The sequence below is a fragment of the Pan paniscus genome, chromosome 20 (assembly GCF_029289425.2).
Source record: "Pan paniscus chromosome 20, NHGRI_mPanPan1-v2.0_pri, whole genome shotgun sequence".
NCBI classification, from domain to species: Eukaryota; Metazoa; Chordata; class Mammalia; order Primates; family Hominidae; genus Pan; species Pan paniscus.
Genome location: NC_073269.2, coordinates 13057986 through 13078226, shown reverse-complemented (window position 1 = coordinate 13078226; position 20241 = coordinate 13057986). Strand labels below are relative to the sequence as shown.

At 56.6% G+C, this 20241-nt stretch overlaps 1 protein-coding gene across 1 annotated transcript; it reads right to left on the bottom strand.

Moving 5' to 3' along the window:
• Positions 1 to 6118: 6118 nt before the first annotated feature.
• RAB11B (RAB11B, member RAS oncogene family) lies at positions 6119 to 20221 on the bottom strand. The gene is made up of 5 exons (XM_003809977.4): positions 20089 to 20221; positions 10510 to 10705; positions 8294 to 8487; positions 8008 to 8088; positions 6119 to 7140 (listed from the first exon to the last, which is right to left on the bottom strand). The coding sequence occupies exons 1-5, from the start codon at positions 20126 to 20128 to the stop codon at positions 6995 to 6997; spliced, it is 657 nt and encodes a 218-aa protein (XP_003810025.1). The 5' UTR covers positions 20129 to 20221; the 3' UTR covers positions 6119 to 6994.
• Between the last annotated feature and the right edge of the window lie 20 nt (positions 20222 to 20241).

Genomic DNA, 20241 nt, shown 5'->3' with positions numbered 1-20241 from the left:
ATGACCCTTGCCTGAGTCAGTTATTACCATAATGGCAACCAAATGGTGATTTTCTTTTTTGAGACGGAGCGTTGCTCTGTCTCCCAGGCTGGAGTGCAGTGGCGCGATCTCGGCTCACTGTAAGCTCCGCCTCCGGGATTCACGCCATTCTCCTGCCTCAGCCCCCCGAGTAGCTGGGACTACAGGCGCCCACCACCACGCCCGGCTAATTTTTTGTATTTTTTTTTTTTAGTAGAGATGGGATTTCACCGTGTTAGCCAGGATGGTCTCGATCTCCTGACCTGGTGATCCGCCCTCCTTGGCCTCCCAAAGTGCTGGGATAACAGGCGTGAGCCGCCGCGCCCGGCCCCAAATGGTGATTTTCTAATTCCATCTTGGAGCATTTCCTTACTAACTGGCTCAACAAACTCTTCCAGGCTGACTTGTCTTGTCTTTTGCCTGCCCCAGGCCTGGACTCAACCATTTTTCCGAAGAGCCCTGGTTCATTTTAGTGGCGAATGATATTTTATTTATTTATTTATTTAGAGACGGAGTCTCGCTCTGTCGCCCAGCTGGAGTGCAGTGGCGTGATCTCGGCTCACTGCAACCTCCGCCTGCCGGGTTCACGCTATTCGCCTGCCTCAGCCTCCCGAGTAGCTGGGACTACAGGCGCCCGCCGCCCCACCCGGCTGATTTTTTGTATTTTTTAGTAGAGACGGGGTTTCACCATGTTAGGATGGTCTCGATCTCCTGACCTCGTGATCTACCCGCCTCGGCCTCCCAACGTGCTGGGATTACAGGCCTCAGCCACCGCGCACAGCCAATTTTTTATTTTATTTTATTTTGAGATGGAGTCTCCCTCTATTGCCCAGGCTAGAGTGCAGTGGTGCAATCTTGGCTTACTGCAACCTCTGTCTCCTGGGTTCAAGTGATTCTCCTGCCTCCACCTCCTAAGTAGCTGGGAATACAGGTGCACGCCACCATGCCCAGCTAGTTTTTTTGTATTTTTAGTAGAGACGGAGTTTCACCGTATTGGCCAGGCTGGTCTCAAACTCCTGACCTCGTGATCCACCTGCCTAGTCCTCCCAAAGTGCTGGGATTAAAGACGTGAGCCACTGTGCCTGGCCTTAATTTTTAAAGAATAAATAGAGACGGGGCTTGCTATGAGGCCCAAGCTAGTTTTGAGCTCCTGGGCTCAAACGATCCTCCTGCCTCGGCCTCACAAAGTGGTAGGATTACAGGCGTGAGCCACTGTGCCTGGCAGATAATTTCAGTTATTTATTTATTTATTTATTTATTTTTGAGATGGAGTTTCACTCTATCGCCCAGGCTGGAGTGCAATGGAACAATCTTGGCTCACTGCAACTTCCGCCCCCAGGTTCAAGCAATTCTCCTGCTTCAGCCTCCTGAGTAGCTGGATTACAGTCACTTGCCACCATGCCCATCTAGAATTTGCATTTTTAGTAGAGACAGGGTTTCATCATGTTGGCCAGGATGGTGTCAAATTCCTGATCCTAGCACTTTGGGAGGCTGAGGTGGGTGGATTACTTGAGGTCAGGAGTTCAAGACCAGCCTAACCAATATGGTGAAACCCCATCTATAATAAATATACAAAAATTATCCGGGCATGGTGGTGTGTACCTGTAGTCCCAGCTACTCAGGAGGCTGAGACAGGAGAATTGCTTGAACCTGGGAGGCAGAGGTTGCAGTGAGCCGAGATTGTGCCACTGAACTCCAGCCTGGGTGACAGAGCCATTCTGTCTCGAATAAATAAATAAATAAATACATACACAAAAAAGAAAACAAAAAAAAGAAGGCTGGGCACGGTGTCTTACACCTGTAATCCTAGCACTTTGGGAGGCCAAAGCAGGTTTATCACATGAGGCCAGTAGTTCGAGACCAGCCTGGCCAATGTGGTGAAATCCCATCTCTACTAAAAACACAAAAATTAGCTGGGCATATGCCTGTAATCCCAGCTACCTGGGAGGCTGAGGCATGAGGATCACTTAAACCCAGGAGGTGGAGGTTGCAGTGAGCCAAGACAGAATGAGACTGACTCAAAAAAAAAAAAAAAGACCCGTCTCAAAGAAAAAAAAAGTAACCTGGCTGGGCGGTGCAGTGGCTCACGCCTGTAATCTCAGCATTTTGGGAGGCCGAGGCGGGCGGATCACGAGGTCAAGAGATGGAGATCATCCTGGCCAACATGGTGAAACCCCGTCTCTACTAAAAATACAAAAATTTAGCCTGGCATGGTGGTGTGCACCTGTAGTCCTAGCTACTGGGGAAGCTGAGGCAGGAGAATCGCTTGAACCTGGGAGGCAGAGGTTGCAGTGAGCCGAGATCTCACCACTGCACTCCAGCCTGGCGACAGAGTGAGACTCCATCTCAAAAAAAAGGAAAAAAAAAGTATTCCAGAAATAAGAGAAGGAATACAATTTGCATATCACCATTTTGTAGCCGCTAATGGATTATGAAGCTTGGTAATGCTCATTAGCAGCTGCTAATGCCACAAAAGAGGGAAACATTAATGTAATGTGTCTTCTAATGTATGTACACGACACTAGTTAGGCAGCGCTCAATCCAGTCCTGACTCTAATCAAACCTTTAGGTGGTTTTTTTTTTTTTTTTTTTTTGAGACAGGGTCTCGCTCAGTTGCCCATGCTGGAGTGCAGTGGTACTATCTCTGCTCACTCCAACCTCCACCTCCCAGGTTCAAGTGATCCTCCTGCTCCAGCCCCTGGAGTAGCTGGGATTACAGGCACCTGCCACCATGCCTAGCTAATTTTTGTGTTTTTATTAGAGATGGGGTTTTGCCATGTTGGCCAGGCTGGTCTCAAACTCCTGACCTCAAATGATCTGCCTGCATCGGCATCCCAAAGTGCTGGGGTTACAGGCATGAGCCACTGCACCCACCCCATAAAACATTTTTTAAAAGTTGGTATACTTCTTCCCAGTCTCCATTCATTCATTCATTCATTCACTGTGACAGTGTCTCCCTCTGTTGCCCATGCTGGAGTGCAGTGGTGTGATCACAGCTCACTGCATCCTCTACCTCCCTGACTCAATTGATCTTCCCATCTCCTCCTCCTAAGTAGGTGCGTGCCACCATGCCTGGCTAATTTTTGTATTTTTTGTAGAAACGTGGTTTCATCATGTTGCCCAGGCTGGTCTCGCATTCCTGGGCTCATGCAATCTGCCTGCCTTGGTCTCCCAAAGTGCTGTAATTACAGACGTGAGCCATGCCCTCAGCGTTTCTTTATTATTTTTTTAGAGACTGGGTCTTGCTGTGTTGCCCAGGTTGGACTGTAACTCCTGGGTTCAAGTGATCCTTCTCTCTCTTTTTTCATTGGCAGTTTCTATTTGAAATCCTCCTGTTGCCCGGGCACGGTGGCTCACGCCTGTAATCCCAGGACTTTGGGAGCCCAAGGTGGGCGGATCACAAAGTCAGGAGATAGTAACCATCCTGGCTAACACGGTGAAACCCCATCTCTACCAAAACAAAAAAAACAAAAAAAAATCAGCCGGGTGTGGTGGCATGTGCCTGTAATCCCAACTACTTAGGAGGCTGAAGCAGGAGAATTGCTTAAACTCAGGAGGCGAGGGGGAGGTTGCAGTGAGCCGAGATCAAGCCACTGCACTCCAGCCTGGGCGACAGAGCGAGACTCCATCTCAAAAAAAAGAAAAAAAAAAAAAAGAAAAGAAAAAAGAAATTCTCCTGTCTCAGACCCAGAGTAGCTGGGACTACAGGTCACACCACCGTGCCCGGCTGTCTTCCTGGCCTTTTATCTGGGCATTTTATCCACTTCTTAGAGTTTTCTGGCTCATAGCTGGTACTCAATAAATGCTCAGAGAAGCCTCATAACTTAGCGGTTACACACAGTTCTGGGTTTGAAACCTGTCTGCATCTTACTAATTGTGAGACCTTAGGGGAATCACTTAACCTCTGTAAAAGGGGCCAGTATATTATGCCCACCTCGTTGGGTTGTTGCAAATAACAAATAATGATGTGTGAAAGATTTAACACGGCCCCTAAGAAAAGTAAACGTAGAATTGCCATACAGGCCAGGCATGGTGGCTGAAGCCTGTAATCCCAACATCTTGACAGGCTGAGGTGGGTGGATTTCTTGGGCCCAGGAGTTCGAGACCAGCCTGGGCAACACAGTGAGACCCCTGCCTCTACAAAAAATACAAAAATTAGCCAGGCGTTGTGGCGTGTGCCTGTGGTTCCAGCTACTTGGGAGGCTGCGGTGGGAGGATGGCTTGAGCCTGGGAGTTGGAGGTTGTAGTGAGATCATGCCACTGCACTCCAGCCTGGGTGACAGAGCAAGACCCTGATTTAAAAAAAAAAAAAAAGTTTTTTTTTGAGACGGAGTCTCGCTATGTCGCCCAGGCTGGAGTGCAGTGGCACAATCTCTGCTCACTGCAAGCTCCGCCTCCCGGGTTCACGCCATTCTCCCGCCTCAGCCTCCCGAGTAGCTGGAACTACAGGCGCCCACTACCATGCCTGGCTAATTTTTTTTTGTATTTTTGGTAGAGACGGGGTTTCACCATGTTAGTCAGGATGGTCTCAATCTCCTGACCTCGTGATCCACCCACCTTGGCCTCCCAAAGTGCTGGGATTACAGGCGTGAGCCACCGCGCCTGGCCAAAAAAAGTTAAGTTTTATGTGTATGTTACCATAATAATAAAAGATTTAAGAACAGAGTCTGGCAGAGTGAGCAGGACGTGCTTATTAAATCACTGAAATCAGAGTAATTAAACTGGCATTGCTGGCTTCTGACTCTTAAAGGGACACAGAGTATGTCAGTCAGTCCCCATCTCAGGCCTAGCAGATAGTGGCGGCTCTAGAAATATTTGTTGATCTTTTGACTGCTTGAAATTCAAGGTGCTAAGGCCAGTCACGGTAGCTCACGCCTGTAATCCCAGCACTTTGGGAGGTCGAGGCGGGTAGATCATCTGAGGTCAGGAGTTCGAGACCAGCCTGGGCAACATGGCAAAACTCTGTCTCTACTAAAAATACAAAAATAAGCTGGGTGTGGTCGCATGTGCCTGTAATCGAGCTACTCCAGAGGCTGAGGCAGGAGAATCCCTTGAACCTGGGAGGTGGAGGTTGCAGTGAGCCAAGATCACGCTACTGCACTCCAGCCTGGGTGACAGAGCAAGGCTCTGTCTCAAAACAAACAAAAAACTCAAGGTGCTTTCTTGCTTAGCACCCAATGCCTCTGTCCACCACATGACCTGCCCTGCCCAAACCCAGGGGAATCCATGTCCCAGGGGTCTCTGTGAATGGGCCTTGGAGCCCAAGGTGCCCAGGTGCCTCCAATTCTGCCAGTTAGCTCTGTGCCAGGCTGCTCCCTGGGCCTGGAGCGCACACCTTGGCTCATTCCAACTCCTGTGTCTACACAGCTCCCAGCGACCTGGAGCTCTTCTGGGAAAAGGTGTCTGCGATCCCCTATCCCTCCAGGCAGGGCAGCCAGTCTAGAATCAAGAGGGAATGGTGCTGTCCTCTCTCATGGGTCCCCAGGGTCTTCAGGGTGTGGGTGGCCTCTTCAGCTAGAGGCTGGAGCTTTTGGACAGCTGCTGGCAGCTCACACTGGTCCCAAGGTCACTGCAGGGGTGAGGTGGAGGGAGACGCTGGATCCTGGGAAGAGGAACTCCATGCCACACATTTTGCTGTCCCTGGCATTTCCCCACTGGGCCCTCCTCCGGTGTCAGTTTAGGGTGGAGACAGCTGGCATCACCAACATCCACTGGGCAAGTCACCCTCGTCAGGACCCCACGGGAGGGGAGGCCCTGGCAGGAGACAAAGTGATGAACCCTGGCCACTGCCCTTGGCTCCCATCCCCATCAGGGGACGCCCGCAGGCCTGGGGTCCTAGGACCCAGGAGTTTAAAGTCAAGGACAAGCGGCAGCCTTCCCTCCCTCCCTGCCACAGGGGCAGCTTGACCAGGGCCCACCCCAACTGCACTGGCCGACTTCCACGCTGCCCTTGGCAGGTGCCAGGGTCCTCTCGCTTCCTGTGGGGTGGGCTGGGGAGACGGGGGGTCTGGCCTGCATTGGGGAACGTGCAGCGAGAGGGGCCTCAGCCCAGGAGCTGGCGCCTGGCGGAAAAGAAAGAAGACAGAGGCGCAGCGGCAGGTTTCTGTACAGGAAGTCAGATTATACATTTCAGTAACGGGTGGGGTGACGGGGACGGGGCAACAGCGCAGGGGCCACAGGGAGAAGAAGAGATCGAGAGCTGGGGTTTGGCGTAAATCTTACAAAGTGTATAAAGAATCTGTGTTTCTCTACATTAACAAAAACCAAAGGCTACAAGAGCGGTTGTATATACAAAACACGGAGATATTGCTTCACTTGCAAACAGGTTCCAGACCAGATGGGGAGACTAGACAGAGGAGGGGGACAGGGAGGGCCGAGAGGGCGCGTTGCGTGCAGGAGAGGGGAGGGGAGAGGGGGGGGGGGGGGACGGGCTTCTCCCTGCATCGATCAACAGGCAGAGGTGGGAGGCCTGTGCGAGCTGCTGTGCGCGGAGGAGCGGGTGGGCGCTGAGAGCCCGGGGGGTCCGCCTGCCCCGGCCCCCGCTGCCTGGTTCTTCGGGCTTTGGCCCAGAGCACGGTTCTGGGTGGGGACGACGGGCTGGCTGGGCCACCCGGTCACAGAGGGAGGGAGGCAATCGCTCCCTAGAGTCGGCCAAGGAAAAGGGGAGAAGGCGGCGCCGTCCGCCCATCCTCCTCGCCTCTAGCCAGCCCCGTCCATCCTGCCGCCCTCCCCACCCCGCCAAGACGCTGTGGGGACCCGAGTTTCATGGCTGCAGCAAACCGGGGCTTCTAGCTTTTCCCCGGGCAGGACGGGGTAGCACTGGCTCCTGTCCTTCCTGGGCCCCGGCCCGGCCGTGCAGAGCTCACTGGGAGGGCTGGAACGAGCCGGCCACAGAGGGACAGCAGGGAGGGGCCGGAGGACACCGTGGCGGGGGCGGGCGGAGGACGTGCACGCACGCTGGGCGGAGGCGCAGGGGTCACAGGTTCTGGCAGCACTGCAGCTTGTTGGGCTTCTGTCCGTCCGTGGTGGGCGGCACGCTGATGTCCACCACGTTGTTCCCCGGGGACTCGTCGTGGGCAGCGCGGTCTGCGATCTGTTTCTGTGACACGATGCGGTAGATCTCTGCAAAGGGGGTACAGGGGGACGTGGGGTGAGCCAGCATGTGCCCTGCCTGCCGAGGGGAACCCCTCCCTGCAGGACTCCAGAGCCCCTCTCCAGACCCCCACAGCGCCCCCATCACATCAGGGGTAACAAGGACAGGGGCTGCGCACCCAGCCAGGGCAGGACCCACATCTAGTCACAGCCAGCCCCAGCCTCTCGCTCCCTAAGATCAGAAGCACCCTCCTCCCTCAGAGGTAAACTCCCAGAAGCCAAAAGGCTCCAGGTCCCTGAGGCTACCCGCCTCCCCGCAGCGCCAAGAGTTAAGGCAGGGCCCATCCCCAGGAACTGGGGCCAGGGGGTCTCTGTGTCCCCAGTGCCAGCAAGGGCTAGACCTGGTCTGACCCTGTGAAGTGTCCAGGTGGACCGGCAGGTTTAACAAGCAAAGGTTAGGGGTGGTGGTGGAAAAAAATCAAACAGGCCAGGTGCAGTGGCTCACGCCTGTAATCCCAGCACTTTGGGAGGCTGAGGCAGGAGGATCACTTGAGCCCAGGAGTTCGAGATCAACCTGGCCAACATTGTGAAATCCTGTCTCTACTAAAAATTACAAAAATTAGCGGGTGTGGTGGCAGGCACCTGTAATCCCAGCTACTCGGGAGGCTGAGGCAGGAGAATTGCCTGAACCTGGAAGGCGGAGGTTGCAGTAAGCTGAGATCAAGCCACCGCACTCCAGCCTGGGCAAAGAGCAAAACTCCATCCTGCCCCGACAAAAAAAAGAAAAAAAACAAAAAGAAAAAAACAAGCAAACGAACAAAACAAGCAAAGGTTCAGAGGCCGTGTTCCACCCTGCCTGGCTGGTGCCCTACCCACACCCATCTGGTCCCCGGCCACCTGTGAGGATGTTCTTGAATGCTTCCTCTACGTTAGTGGAATCCAAGGCTGAGGTCTCGATGAAAGACAAGTTGTTCTTTTCTGGAACAAAGAATACTGCCTAGGTGAGTGGGGAGGCAGGGTGACAGGCTCCCACATGCTCTCAGGGACCCCGCCCACCCACCTGGCCCATCCCAAGGCCACTCCTCAGGGAAGGGAAGCCAGGGCTGTGGCCGGGGCCCCAACACTGTGAGGGGCCTCCTGCCTTCCAGACACCTCTCTGATGCCTGCGTCTCCGTCTGCTCACCTGCGAAGGCGCGGGCCTCGTCAGTGGGCACAGCCCGCAGGTGGCGCAGGTCACTCTTGTTGCCCACCAGCATGATGACGATGTTGCTGTCTGCGTGGTCCCGCAGCTCCTTCAGCCAGCGCTCCACGTTCTCATAGGTCAGGTGCTTGGCGATGTCGTACACCAGCAGGGCGCCCACTGCACCACGGTAGTACCTGCAGGGTCAGGGGCCCATGAGCCTCTCTGGAGGACGACCATGGGCAGCGGCAGCCTCACGGGTAACAGCACACATGACGCCCAGGGTGGGTCGTCCAGGGCCGAGCCAAGGGGCAGTCATTGTGGCCTCAAGGGAAGGGTGTGTGTCTGGAGGCCCCAGCGCTGCTCCCTGGATCCAGCTCTGAAATGTGGGGGTCTGAGGAGGGAGTTTGGGAGCTGGAAATAGAAGATACCGTGAGGTCATCAAAAAAAGGGAAGAAGGGGCTGGGCATGGTGGCTCATGCCTGTAATCCCAGCACTTTGGGAGGCTGAGGCGGGTGGATCACTTGAGGCTGGGAGTTTCAGACCAGCTTGGGCAACATGGCGATACCCCATCTCTACTAGAAAAACACAAAAATTGGCCGGGGGTGGTGGCTCATGCCTGTAATCCCAGCACTTTGGGAAGCCGAGGCAGGTGGATCACGAGGTCAGGAATTCAAGATCAGCCTGGCCAAGATGGTGAAACCCCATCTCTACTAAAAATACAAAAATTAGCCAGGTGTGGTGGCAGGCGCCTGTAATCCCAGCTACTCGGGAGGATAAGGCAGGAGAATTGCTTGAACCTTGGGGGGCGGGGACGGAGGTTGCAGTGAGCCGAGATTGTGACACTGCACTTCAGTCTGGATGACAGAGTGAGACTCTATCTCAAAAAAATAAATAAATAGGCCGGGCATGGTCACTCACGCCTGTAATCCCAGCACTTTGGGAGGCCAAGGCGGGCAGATCATGAGGTCAGGAGATCGAGACCATCCTGGCTAATGCGGTGAAACCCCATCTCTACTAAAAATACAAAAAATTGGCCAGGCGAGGTGGTGGGCGCCTGTAGTCCCAGCTGCTCGGGAGGCTGAGGCAGGAGAATGGCATGAACCTGGGAGGCAGAGCTTGCAGTGAGCTGAGACTGCGCCACTGCACTCCAGCCTGGGCGACAGAGTGAGACTCTGTCTCAAAAACTAAAAATAAAAAATTAATTAATTAATTAATTAAATTAGCCAGGCATGGTGGCACAGGCCTGTAGCCCCAGCTACTCAGGAGGCTGAGGCAGGAGAATCGCTTGAGCCTGGGAGGTCAAGGGGGCAGTGAGCTGCAATTGTGGCACTGCACTCCAGCCTGGGCAACAGAGCAAGACCCTGTCTCCAAAAAAGAAGAGGCGACAGCCAGGCACGGTGGCTCACGCCACCTGTAATCTCAGTACTTTGGGAAGCCGAGAGGGTGGATCACCTGAGGTCGGGAGTTTGAGACCAGCCTGACCAATGTGGAGAAACCCCATCTCTACTAAAAATACAAAATTAGCCTGGTATGGCGGCATGTGCCTATAATCCCAGCTACTTGGGAGGCTGAGGCAGGAGAATCGCTTGAACCCAGGAGGCGGAGGTTGCAGTGAGCCGAGATCGTGCCATCGCACTCCAGCCTGGGCGACAAGAGTGAAACTCCATCTCAAAAAAAAAAAAAACAAGAGGAGGTGACAGAGAGACAGATGTACCTGAGGGATGAAGGAGATGGGAGGGAGCCCAGAGGATCTCAAGACGGTGGTGGGAATGGCCGGGGGGCTTGGGAGGGGTCCAGAAAAAGGCAGCTGAGTGGGTCCTGATGGCTGGGAAGCCTTTGCAGGGAATGGAGGCCAGGCCCAGGTGGGAGGACAGGAGGCGTGTGGGACCAGGTGTGGGCACCAGTGAGGAGGGAAGCTGAGGGAGGAGGAAGGCTGGGATGCTGGCTGGGTAGGGGCAGCGGCAAGGCGGAGTGGCCTGAGCCAGGTCCTCACTGCACTTGGTACCCAGAGATACCCTGGTGTGGCCAAGGCTGGGCGCTGGTCAGCCTGAGGGTCCCACGGCGCATGGCTAAAGTGTTCTTCCAGCCTCACTCCCTGCTCTTGGGAGCACACTCTCCCCTTCTCCTGCCCAACTCCTACACATCCTTCCAAGCCCACGCGCTGCAAGCCCACGCCCCCGAATCTCAGCGTCCCTGCCCAGGCTGCCGACACGCACGCGGAGGTGATGGCGCGGTAGCGCTCCTGGCCAGCGGTGTCCCAGATCTGCGCCTTGATGGTCTTGCCGTCCACCTGGATGCTGCGGGTGGCGAACTCCACGCCGATGGTGCTCTTGCTCTCCAGGTTGAACTCGTTGCGGGTGAAGCGTGACAGCAGGTTGCTCTTGCCCACGCCTGAGTCCCCGATGAGCACCACTGGGCGGGAAGGCGAGGTTCTGTGAATCCCCACACTCCACCCACGACTGCCCCCACAACCTTCCCGCCGGTTCCCTGGGTGCTGCACCAACGCGGCTGCCAACGGTGTGGAGGAGTCGGGAGATGCCTGGAGCCCAGAGCCTGCAGGCACTGTGCTAAGTGGTGCAGAAGTGAAAGCAGGCTCCTGCCTTCCAGAAACAGCCACTGCGGATAGCACAACACCTGCCCGTGTCTGGTCCTCAGAGCAGGGCTGTCCCAGCTGGGGCAAGGGGACCCAGGCAGCCAGGCAGGCAGAGCAGCTCGAGATCCATCAACCCTGAGCCTCCACCTGCAGCCTGGTGGCTGGGCAGCCAGACACGGCTTGAGAAGGCTCCTGAGCGGGGTGACCTTGGGCAAGTCACTTCACCTCTGGACTACTTTTTCCAAATGTGTGAACAGGAAGGCAGTCACAGGAGGAGGAAGTAAGAGCAGGCATGGCCAGGCACGGTGGCTCCCGCCTGTAATCTCAATGCTTTGAGAGGCCGAGCCGGGCGGATCACTTGAGGTCGGGAGTTCGAGACCAGCCTGGCCAACATGGTGAAATCCCGTCTCTATAAAAAATACAAAAATTACCCGGGCACGGTGGCTCACACCTGTAATCCCAGCACTTTGGGAGGCCGAGGCGGGTGGATCACGAGGTCAGGAGATCGAGACCATCCTGGCTAACATGGTGAAACCCCATCTCCACTAAAAATACAATAAAATTAGCTGGGTGTGGTAGCGGGCGCCTGTAGCCCCAGCTACTTGGGAGGCTGAGGCAGGAGAATGGCGTGAATCCGGGAGGCGGAGCTTGCAGTGAGCCGAGATCACGCCACCGTACTCCAGCCTGGGTGACAGAGCGAGACTCCATCTCAAAAAAAAAATAATAATAATAATAATTAGCCAGGCGTGGTGGCTACTGTAGCCCCAGCTACTCAGGAGGCTGAGGCAGGAGAATCGCTTGAGCCCAGGAGGTGGAGGCTGCAGTGAGCTGAGATCGAATCACTGCACTCCAGCCTGGGCAACAGAGATTCTGTCTCCCCCCACGAAAAGAGCAGGCATCGCACAGGAAGGGACACGAGTAGGCAGCTGTCACGGTTGTTGTGGTTTCTGGTCAGGGCGTGGGAAGGGTCACTGCTCCAGGTATGTAAGTGACAGGACACGAGGAGCTACTCCCACCTCAACCCCCACCTCTCCTGGTGCAGCAAACCCACATCCAGCTTCGGCACAGATGGCTGAGTGGGGAACAGGAATGTGCCCTGAGGACGCAGCCTGGAGGAAAGAGCCTGCAGCCACCTCCCACCACCCCTGTCCCCAGGGTCAGGTCCCCTGCTGAGCTGCAGGGAGCTCCAGCCAAGGCTAAGTCCTCATTCAAGGGGCAGTCCATGTGGCAGTCCACGTGTGTGCACAGCTCCTCACAAGGCTCCAACACAGGTATGCATTGTCCCAGGAGGGGGGTGCACAGCACAGCAGCTTGCCAAGATGCAAACCCTGGCCCAGAAAGGAGTCAGCGCAGCGTGGACAGAACAGAGATGAGGGTTTGTGGGCAACAGCACCCAGGGATGGGGGCCTGAGCCCAGTCGACACGGGGTGTGCAGCAGGCCTGTCTCATGCTGGCCAAGGAGCATCAGGAACACATTCCCTGAGCAGAGCAGGTGCCTGCTGGTCAGGCCAGGGGTGAGCTGCCTTGTAAACTGTTTCCTGTCCCAGCCATGGAAGCACTGTCCCTATGGGCCCAGCCGCCCCAGGCTCTGGGGTGGGGTCTGGGTGAGCTGTTCCCAGACCCAGAACATACCATGTGGGGAAGATCAGTGTGTGTGTGTGCACTTGAATACAGCCAACCAGACGCCCCTGCCAGAAGCCCCGTGGACCCCCAAGTGTGGGCCTTGGGCCCCGGCACCTGAGGGTGGGTTGGCTCAGTGGCTTGGTCATCCCTGGTCCCAGGGAGTTAGGGGGCATCCACTGAGGATGAGGCTTCCTTGTCCGGGAAGAGATGGGTATGGCTGTTCCTCCTGAGCTCGGGGAGGTGCTGGCAGCCAGGCTGAGCCCTGGCTGACCCAGAGGTCCGCTGGCCCCACCCGGGACCCCTGCTACATTGAGGGAGCAGGCCCTGGAGCCCACCAGGCAGCCCTCCTCTGCCCTTCCCCTGGCCACACTGTGGGGCTGTACCTACACGTTTGGAATTTTCCCTCTAGAAAACATTCTCTCCTGACCCAACTTCCTGCCTCGGGCACTGGAAGGTATCATCTACACTCACTCACTCCACCTCCTGTCCCCCAGTCCTAGAACTCAAACCAAGCATGCTTTCGCCCCCACAGTCAGCGTCAGCCTCAGCTACCCCCACTCCCCCGGGCCTGTGCAGCAGGCACCCAGCCAGCTCTCCCTCCTTCCCTGCCTGCAGGGGCTCCACACCCCGACTCCTCTCCTCACAGTCACTCCCACTCAGTCTCCCACTCTACCTTCGAACCTCAGGGAGCCTCAGGACAGGCATCTCTGTCCACACCCAGTCCCCAGGTGACCCCATCCAGGCTCATGGCTGTAAATACCAGCCATGGGCTGGTAACTCCTATATTACCTCTCTCCCTAGAAGCCCAGACTGGCGTGCCCATTGTCTCCTTCATGTCTCCTCAGGAGCCCCAGGCCCCTCATACCCAGAAGAGCAGAGCCAAGCTCCCGATCACTCCCTAAGCCTGCTCACCCACCGCTCACCTACCCTCCTTATCTTGGTTAACTTTGGCTTGGTCCTACCAGGCACTCACGCCAGAAACCTGGAGTCATTCTCGACTCCTTCCTTTCTCTCGCATCTCAGAATCAATCCTTCAGCACATCCAAAACAGATCCAAGAGAAGGGAGGACGAGGGGTGCACCCCCCCATGTCTCCCTGGGCGATTCCATTCCAGACTCTCAGACCCTGGAAGGTATTGTCTGTGCGGTCCCTGTGTTCACGCTCATCACCAACCAAAACGCTGTCCTCCTGCAGCAGCCACCAGAGGGCGCCAGTGAGTGCTGAGCCAGGGCACCTCCCTCCCTCCTCTGCAGACAACCCTCCGTGGCCCCCACCTTCCGCAGGGGAAAAGCCACAGTCCTCCCCGCTGCCCACAGGGCCCTCCCCTCCTCCCTCCCGCCCCCTGGCTCACTCTGCTCCAGCCACACAGGCCTCCATGCTGTTCCCCCAACACGCCAGGTGCGATTCTGCCTCAGGGCCTTTGCACGGGTTGCTCCTGCTGCCAGAAACGCTCTTCTCCAGGCACACACCTGGCTCCCTCCCTCATCCCCTTCGTGTGGCCCCTTAAATGCCACTTGGCCAAGAAGGCCCTCCCTGCTATGCTACTAAAACTCTACTCTCCGAATTACCCTGCTCCCGGACCCAGCTCTTCCTCTGTCACTCTTGTCACTCTCTTACCTGTCAGGTGGCATTTATCTTTTGCCAGTCTGCCCCAAGGGCAGGAATCAGGTCCTGGCACAGTGCTTGGCACACAATAAACACCCAAGAAAATGTCTGTCAAGTGAACAAACAAAATGCCAAAAAGGCTGGCAGAGCCTCCCACGCATGCCGCCTGCCCCATACCTAGAGGATGCCAGGTCACCACCCTTGGGCCACAGGTGAGGAGGGCAGGATCAGGCAGCCCCTACAACCCCACCTGGTACCCGCTCTGGTTGGCTGCTTGGAAGCCAAGAATCACAAGAACAAGGAGAATATTCGATGAGCTTGTGCTAACAAAGCTCTTGATGTGCGTTACTTCGCAGAAGCCTCGTGTAGCCCATTTTTACAGATGAGGAAACTGAGGCTTGGATGGGGAACGGGGTGCGGGGCAGAGCAGGACCCTGAAGCTATGCATGTTTGTGGGCTCGCCCTCACCTCCCAACGGTGCTCCCCAAGTGACTTGTCTGGAGCCACCGCCTGGGAAGTGAGCCAGGCGGGATTTGAACCCAGGTCTTCTGCATTCACAGTCCAAGTTCTTCCTTCGCAACTCACTGCCACACTCACTGTCCTACCCCAAACCCCAGCACGTGGCTCGGGAGTCGTGGTTCTGCCTTATGGGGTGGGCATTGAGGCTCTGGGCACCCCAGCTCCCACCGCATAGGGCAGCCTGTCCCCCTGGGGCGGCCAGCAAACTCCTACTCATCCTTCAAGACCCCTCGGCTCAGACCTCTCCTCTCCCCAAAGACCACTGCTTGGCCTGGCGTGCAAGACCTAAGACAACGGGGCTGGCATTCTCTCACGTCACCATGGGTGCCCCGCACAGGGCTACCAAGTGGACTTCAGAGAAAGACAGAAAGATGGCCGGGTACAGTGGCTCATGCCTGTAATCCTGTAATCCCAGCACTTGGGGAGGCCGAGGCAGGCGGATCATTTGAGGTCAGGAGTTTGAGACCAACCTGACTAACATGGTGAAACCCCGTCTCTATGAAAAATACAAAAATTAGCCGGGTGTGGTGGTGGAGGCTGAGGCAAGAGAATCATCTGAACCTGGGAGGCGGAGGTTGCAGTGAGCCGGGATCGTGCCACTGCACTCCAAGCTGGGCGACACAGCGAGACTCCATCTCAAAAAAAAAAAAAAAAGAAAGATGGAAAGAGGTGGAGTGAATGTAGGCGTGTGGCCCAGCACCTCCCAACCAAGCCAGTAGGGATGAGAATCGGCTCCCAGGCCACTGGGGGCCAAGATGGACTCACTGTGAGGGCCCCCATCTACACCACCAACCTTAACCTCCTTTCCACGGCAGCTACGGGAGCCTGGCCAAGGCCAGGCAGGTCTGCTCAGTTCTCACGTCCTCAGGAAATAAGACAGGAAACTCGGGCCCTGCCCAGGCATTCCGACACCTTCACACCATTCCAGCCTTGCCCCAGCTGTACAGCCTTAGCGGCTCCTCAGCCCCATCAGTTTGTTTGTTTTTGTTTGTTTGTATTGAGATGGAATCTCCCTCGCCCAGGCTGGAGTGCACTGACACAATCTCAGCTCACTGTAATCTCCGCCTCCTGAGTTCAAGAGATCCTCCTGCCTCAGCCTCCCGAGTAGCCGGGATTATAGGCGTGCACCACGATGCCCAGATAATTTTTGTATTTTTAGTAGAGGTGGGGTTTTGCCATGTTGGCCAGGCTGTCTCAAACTCCTGACTTCAAGTGATTCACCCACCTCGGCCTTCCAAAGTACTAGGATTCCAGGCGTGAGCCATGGCACCCAGCCCCATCAGTTTTGCCCTCAAGCACCTTGGCCAGGCTGGGTCCCCAGTGCTTTGCAGGCCTCAGCTGTCCACATTCTCAGGGCTGCCCCAGGGACAGATGTAAATATTGTCATTCTCCCTGAACAGCTGGGGACACTCAACCCAGAGTGACCAAGTCAGAGCAAAGGCCAAATGGCCACTGAACAGATCAATGACAGGCCAGGTGCAGTGGCTCACGCCTGTAATCCCAGCACTTTGGGAGGCCAAGGCGGGTGGATCACTTGAGCTCAGGAGTTCGAGACCAGCCTGTCAACATGGCGAAACCCCGTCTCTACTAAAAATACAAAAAATAGGTGGGCATGGTGGTAGGCACCTGTAATCCCAGCTACTCAGGAGGCTGAGGCAGGAGAATCATTTGAACCCAGGAGGCGGAGGTTGCAGTGAGCTGACACTAAGCCACTGCACTCCAGTCTGGGTGACAAAACAGGTGAATGGCAAAGAGGCTGAGCTGCCCAGCCAGTCCCTGGCACTGGGTGCCCGATGCAGAGAGGTGGCCAGCGGGGCAGCGGCGGGCTGGTCCAGGATGCAGGCTGGGAATGAAAACTTCATTGTCTAGGACACAAGCAATCTGTTGTCTTGGGGAAATAAAGAGCCCTTGAGGACACAGCTCCGAGCATTTCCACAGAAGTTGGTGGCTTCACTGGCTGGGAAGCGACCCCCCTACCCCAGACACGCCACTTGGCTGACAGAGCAGGCAAGCCCGGTTGGCAAAAACAAAGAACTGGCACCTCTGAGAAGTCCTAGGTGCCCTGGCCTGCCCCATGACAGTGTGGTGGCCCTGGGGGCCCAGACCCTAATGCTCAGGCAGACTGAGAGACCCTTCAGGGGAATGGTGCCCCCATTCCGGCAGAGCCTGGTGGAGCCAAGCAGTGCCCCATCCCTCCCCTGGAAGCTGGTCCTAAGCATCCTAGGCCCCAGGGACCGGCACTGGGGGCCACTCTTGTCTCAGCTCTTCTATGGGGAGGAGTACAGAGCCAGGGCACTGGAGGGACCCCCATTCTAAATGGGGAAGATGGTATGTTTGGGTCCCCAAACAGCAACTGGAACAGCAGGCCCACTGTGAGGTCTGCCCAGGCTTGAGGGCTGGGAGCTGCCTCAGGAGCCTCAGCACAGAAAGGGAAGCACCAGGCAGGCCCGTTCCCTGGGGACAGGGGCCACCTTGTCCTTGGGCAGGGGAGGGGTGGACAAGACCCAGAGGACAGGGCCTGGAGCAGCTGCGGCCCGTTTCCCCCACGACCCATGTCCTCCAGGGCCAGGTGAGCCCTGATTGGCCAGGGCCTCTAGGGTAGGGGAAGGCCTCTGAGAGGACCTCAGTGGCCCTTGGGGACACAGCTGCAACCATGGAGTACCAAGTCCATCAGAAAAGAAATCTGGGGTCCCATGGCAATTAGTGGCAGGCTATGAAAATGGCCCGTGGCTAAAGGAGAAAATGTTAGGAGGATAAATGTGAGGCTCTATAATTAGGTACAAATCAACAGTGTCATTCCTGGGGGAAGGAAAGAACATTCACGGAGGAAAACAAATGGCACACGGGGCATCACCCGGGGGATCTGCTGGCCTCGGCCGCTGAAGTCAAGGGAGCCAGTGCATGATGTGGCCACCAAAAAAAAAAAAAAAAAAAAAAAAATGCAGAGGCCAGGCACGGTGGCTCATGCCTGTAATCCCAGCACTTTGGGAGGCCGAGACAGGTGGATCACCTGAGGTCAGGAGTTCAAGATCAGCTGGCCAACATGGTGAAACCCCGTATCTACTAAAATACAAAAATTAGCCGGGTGTGGTGGGTGCTTGTAATCCCAGCTACTCGGGAGGCTGAGGCAGGAGAATCGTTTGAACCCGGGAGGCGGAGGCTGCAGTGAGCCGAGATTGCGCCACTGCACTCCAGGCTGGGTGACTAGAGTAAAATTCTGTCTCAAAAAAAAAAAAAAAAGAAAAGAAAAAGGAAAAGAAAAATATTGAAAGAGAACAGAGGAGGTCCTCTGATGAGCACAGCTGTGAAGGTGAGGCGGCAGATGACCAGTCTGGGAAACGCTGAACTTGTGGGTTAGATTTTTGCTACCAACTAGCTTGAGAAGGTCAGCAGGGCACCTGCTAGACTTAGTAAAAGGAGGCCAGTGTGAGGAGGGCAGCAGGGCAGGCACCGCCCCCCGCCCCCCACACCGCCTGCCCGCCAAATGCCAGATGCCGCAGAAGCTAGATCAGTGTTTCCAGGAAGCAGTCTCTGCAGACGAGTCCCGGGAACCACACAGCCTCTCCATTGCTCCTGACCCAGTAACTGTTCTGCTGGGAACGCACTTCAAGGAAATAATCCAAAGGGCAAAACCATGACTTGAGCAAACACTCGGAGCTGGGTCATTTAACACAGCAAAAGGGCGAAAATAACAAGCAGGGGATAACCACAGAAACCTGGATGGGGCATGTGGGGAGCAACACCCCTGCCCTGGCAGTGCCACGTCTGGGTGGGTGCCCAGCCAGGACCTGGGAGCAGCTGCCTCACGGTGGGCTGAGTGGAGATGGCACCCGATCAGCAGGACCCAAAGTTTAGTCCCCCTGTCTCCAGATGGCCCCTTAGTATCCCAGTCTCCAAAACCCTTCCAAAGCTTCCTCCTGCCACGAGGGGCGAGACCTTGGGCCGGGCACCTGCTGACCACAGAGCCTCACCCACCAGTGACATTATCAACCTGTGTGCAGCTGCCAGAGCCCTCAGTGCCACAGGACGACTCTAGGCCCTTGCAGAGGCACTTCCTCTCCCTCTCCTCGGAAGGCTTTCGCCACACGGACAGCCCAGGTGGGGAGACCTCTGCCCCATTCCCCACAATCAGAAGACGCTGGATGAGACCAGACACAAGGCCCAGCTAGGCCTGGTGCAAGCCACAGAGCACACTCGGAGGAACGGCTCAGCGAGGTGAGGATACCAACAGCTGATGTGCGACGCAGGCCCTCATAGAGCAGGCCGCAGGGTGAAGGCACCTTGGATCCAGGGGTTAGCCCTCAAGGGCTGCCATTGTCAGCCAGGGAGCCCAGCAACCAGGGCAGACCACTAGGCCAAAGTGTAGCTGGGCACAGAAGGCTCAGCTGAGAAACAAGGGACTCCGGCTTCCTCCAGCTGTACCTAAACGGGCAATGGCTGCCTGATCTACCTAGGCCTTATGTGATGCTCCTAGAGCCCCCCTCAGTCCCTCGGGCGGGGAAGACCCTCCAGCAGGCTGGCTGGGGCCCCGGCCATCAGTGCGCACATGTTGGAAGAAGTTGGTCCAACAACCCCAAGTCCCAGATGCTGGCCACAAGCCCCCTAAGACACGCTTCCTAAGTGGGTGGCCTGGGCTCAATCGGGTTCCAACACTTATAAACTGTGTCTTTGTCACTCTGGGCCTCAGTTTCCCAACGTGTAAAAAGAGAGGCTGGTTAGTATCAACCTCAAAGGGCTGCAGTGAGGATTTTAGTTAATTCGGGTAAAGTGCTCAGAAAAGTGCAAGTACTGGCTTAGCGCTGTTGAGAGTTCTGAGTGAAGAGATGGAATTCTTGCTGCACACACGGGTGCCTTTCCACTCAATCCCAGCTTTGCACCCCAATCCAAGGCTCCCACCACCACACACCTCACCCCCAGGCCCTCATGTCGGCCCAGCCCCCATTGCCTGCCCCGCCTCTCCCGGGCCCCACCCCCAAACACGCTGCCCCAATCAGGACAAGCCTCGTGAGAGCCCCGCCTCCATTTGCCCAGGCCCAACCCACCTATTGGTCACGCCCATCACGCCTTAGCCCCGCCCCTAAAACCCCGCCCCCATCCCGAATCACGCTTTCAGCCCAGCCCGGCCCGCCAAATCTTGGGAAGGCTCCACCCCCTGCGGAGGCCCCGCCCTAACAGCCTCTCCCACCGCTCCGGGCCCCACCCCCTCTAGGCTCCGGCCCCGCCCCGGCGCGTCCTAGGTCCCCCAGGTCTCTCCGGGCCTCCGGCTCCGTATAGCCGCGCATCCTAGCCCGAAGCTGATGCTGCCCGGTCGGCTCCGGCCTTCCCGGCTGCCTGACCCGCCGGGCCCCAAGCCCCGGGCTCCGGCCTGGGCCCAGCGGCCTGGAGCGCGGCCTTGGCCCGTCTGCCCGCCGCCTCGCCGCCACGACCTCGCCCGTCTGTGCCCCACCGGCCGCACCTTTGAATAGGTAGTCGTACTCGTCGTCCCGGGTCCCCATTGTCCTGGCGCTTCCGGCGGGATCGGCGACTCCGCAGCCCCACCACAAACACCCGACGGGGGCGGAGCCGGCGCCGCGCAGAGCGGCGGTTGAATGGCCTATCAGCGGCGAGT

Bases quoted from the DNA above. Each gene is read 5' to 3' on its own strand.
- RAB11B (XM_003809977.4), bottom strand. From the start codon at position 20,128: ATGGGGACCCGGGACGACGAGTACGACTACCTATTCAAAG. The intron at 10,706-20,088 runs GTGCGGCCGGTG...CTTCCCGCCCAG, and splicing joins GTACGACTACCTATTCAAAG to TGGTGCTCATCGGGGACTCA. The intron at 7,141-8,007 runs GTGGCCGGGGAC...CCCCCTTTGCAG, and splicing joins ATTCAAGAACATCCTCACAG to AGATCTACCGCATCGTGTCA.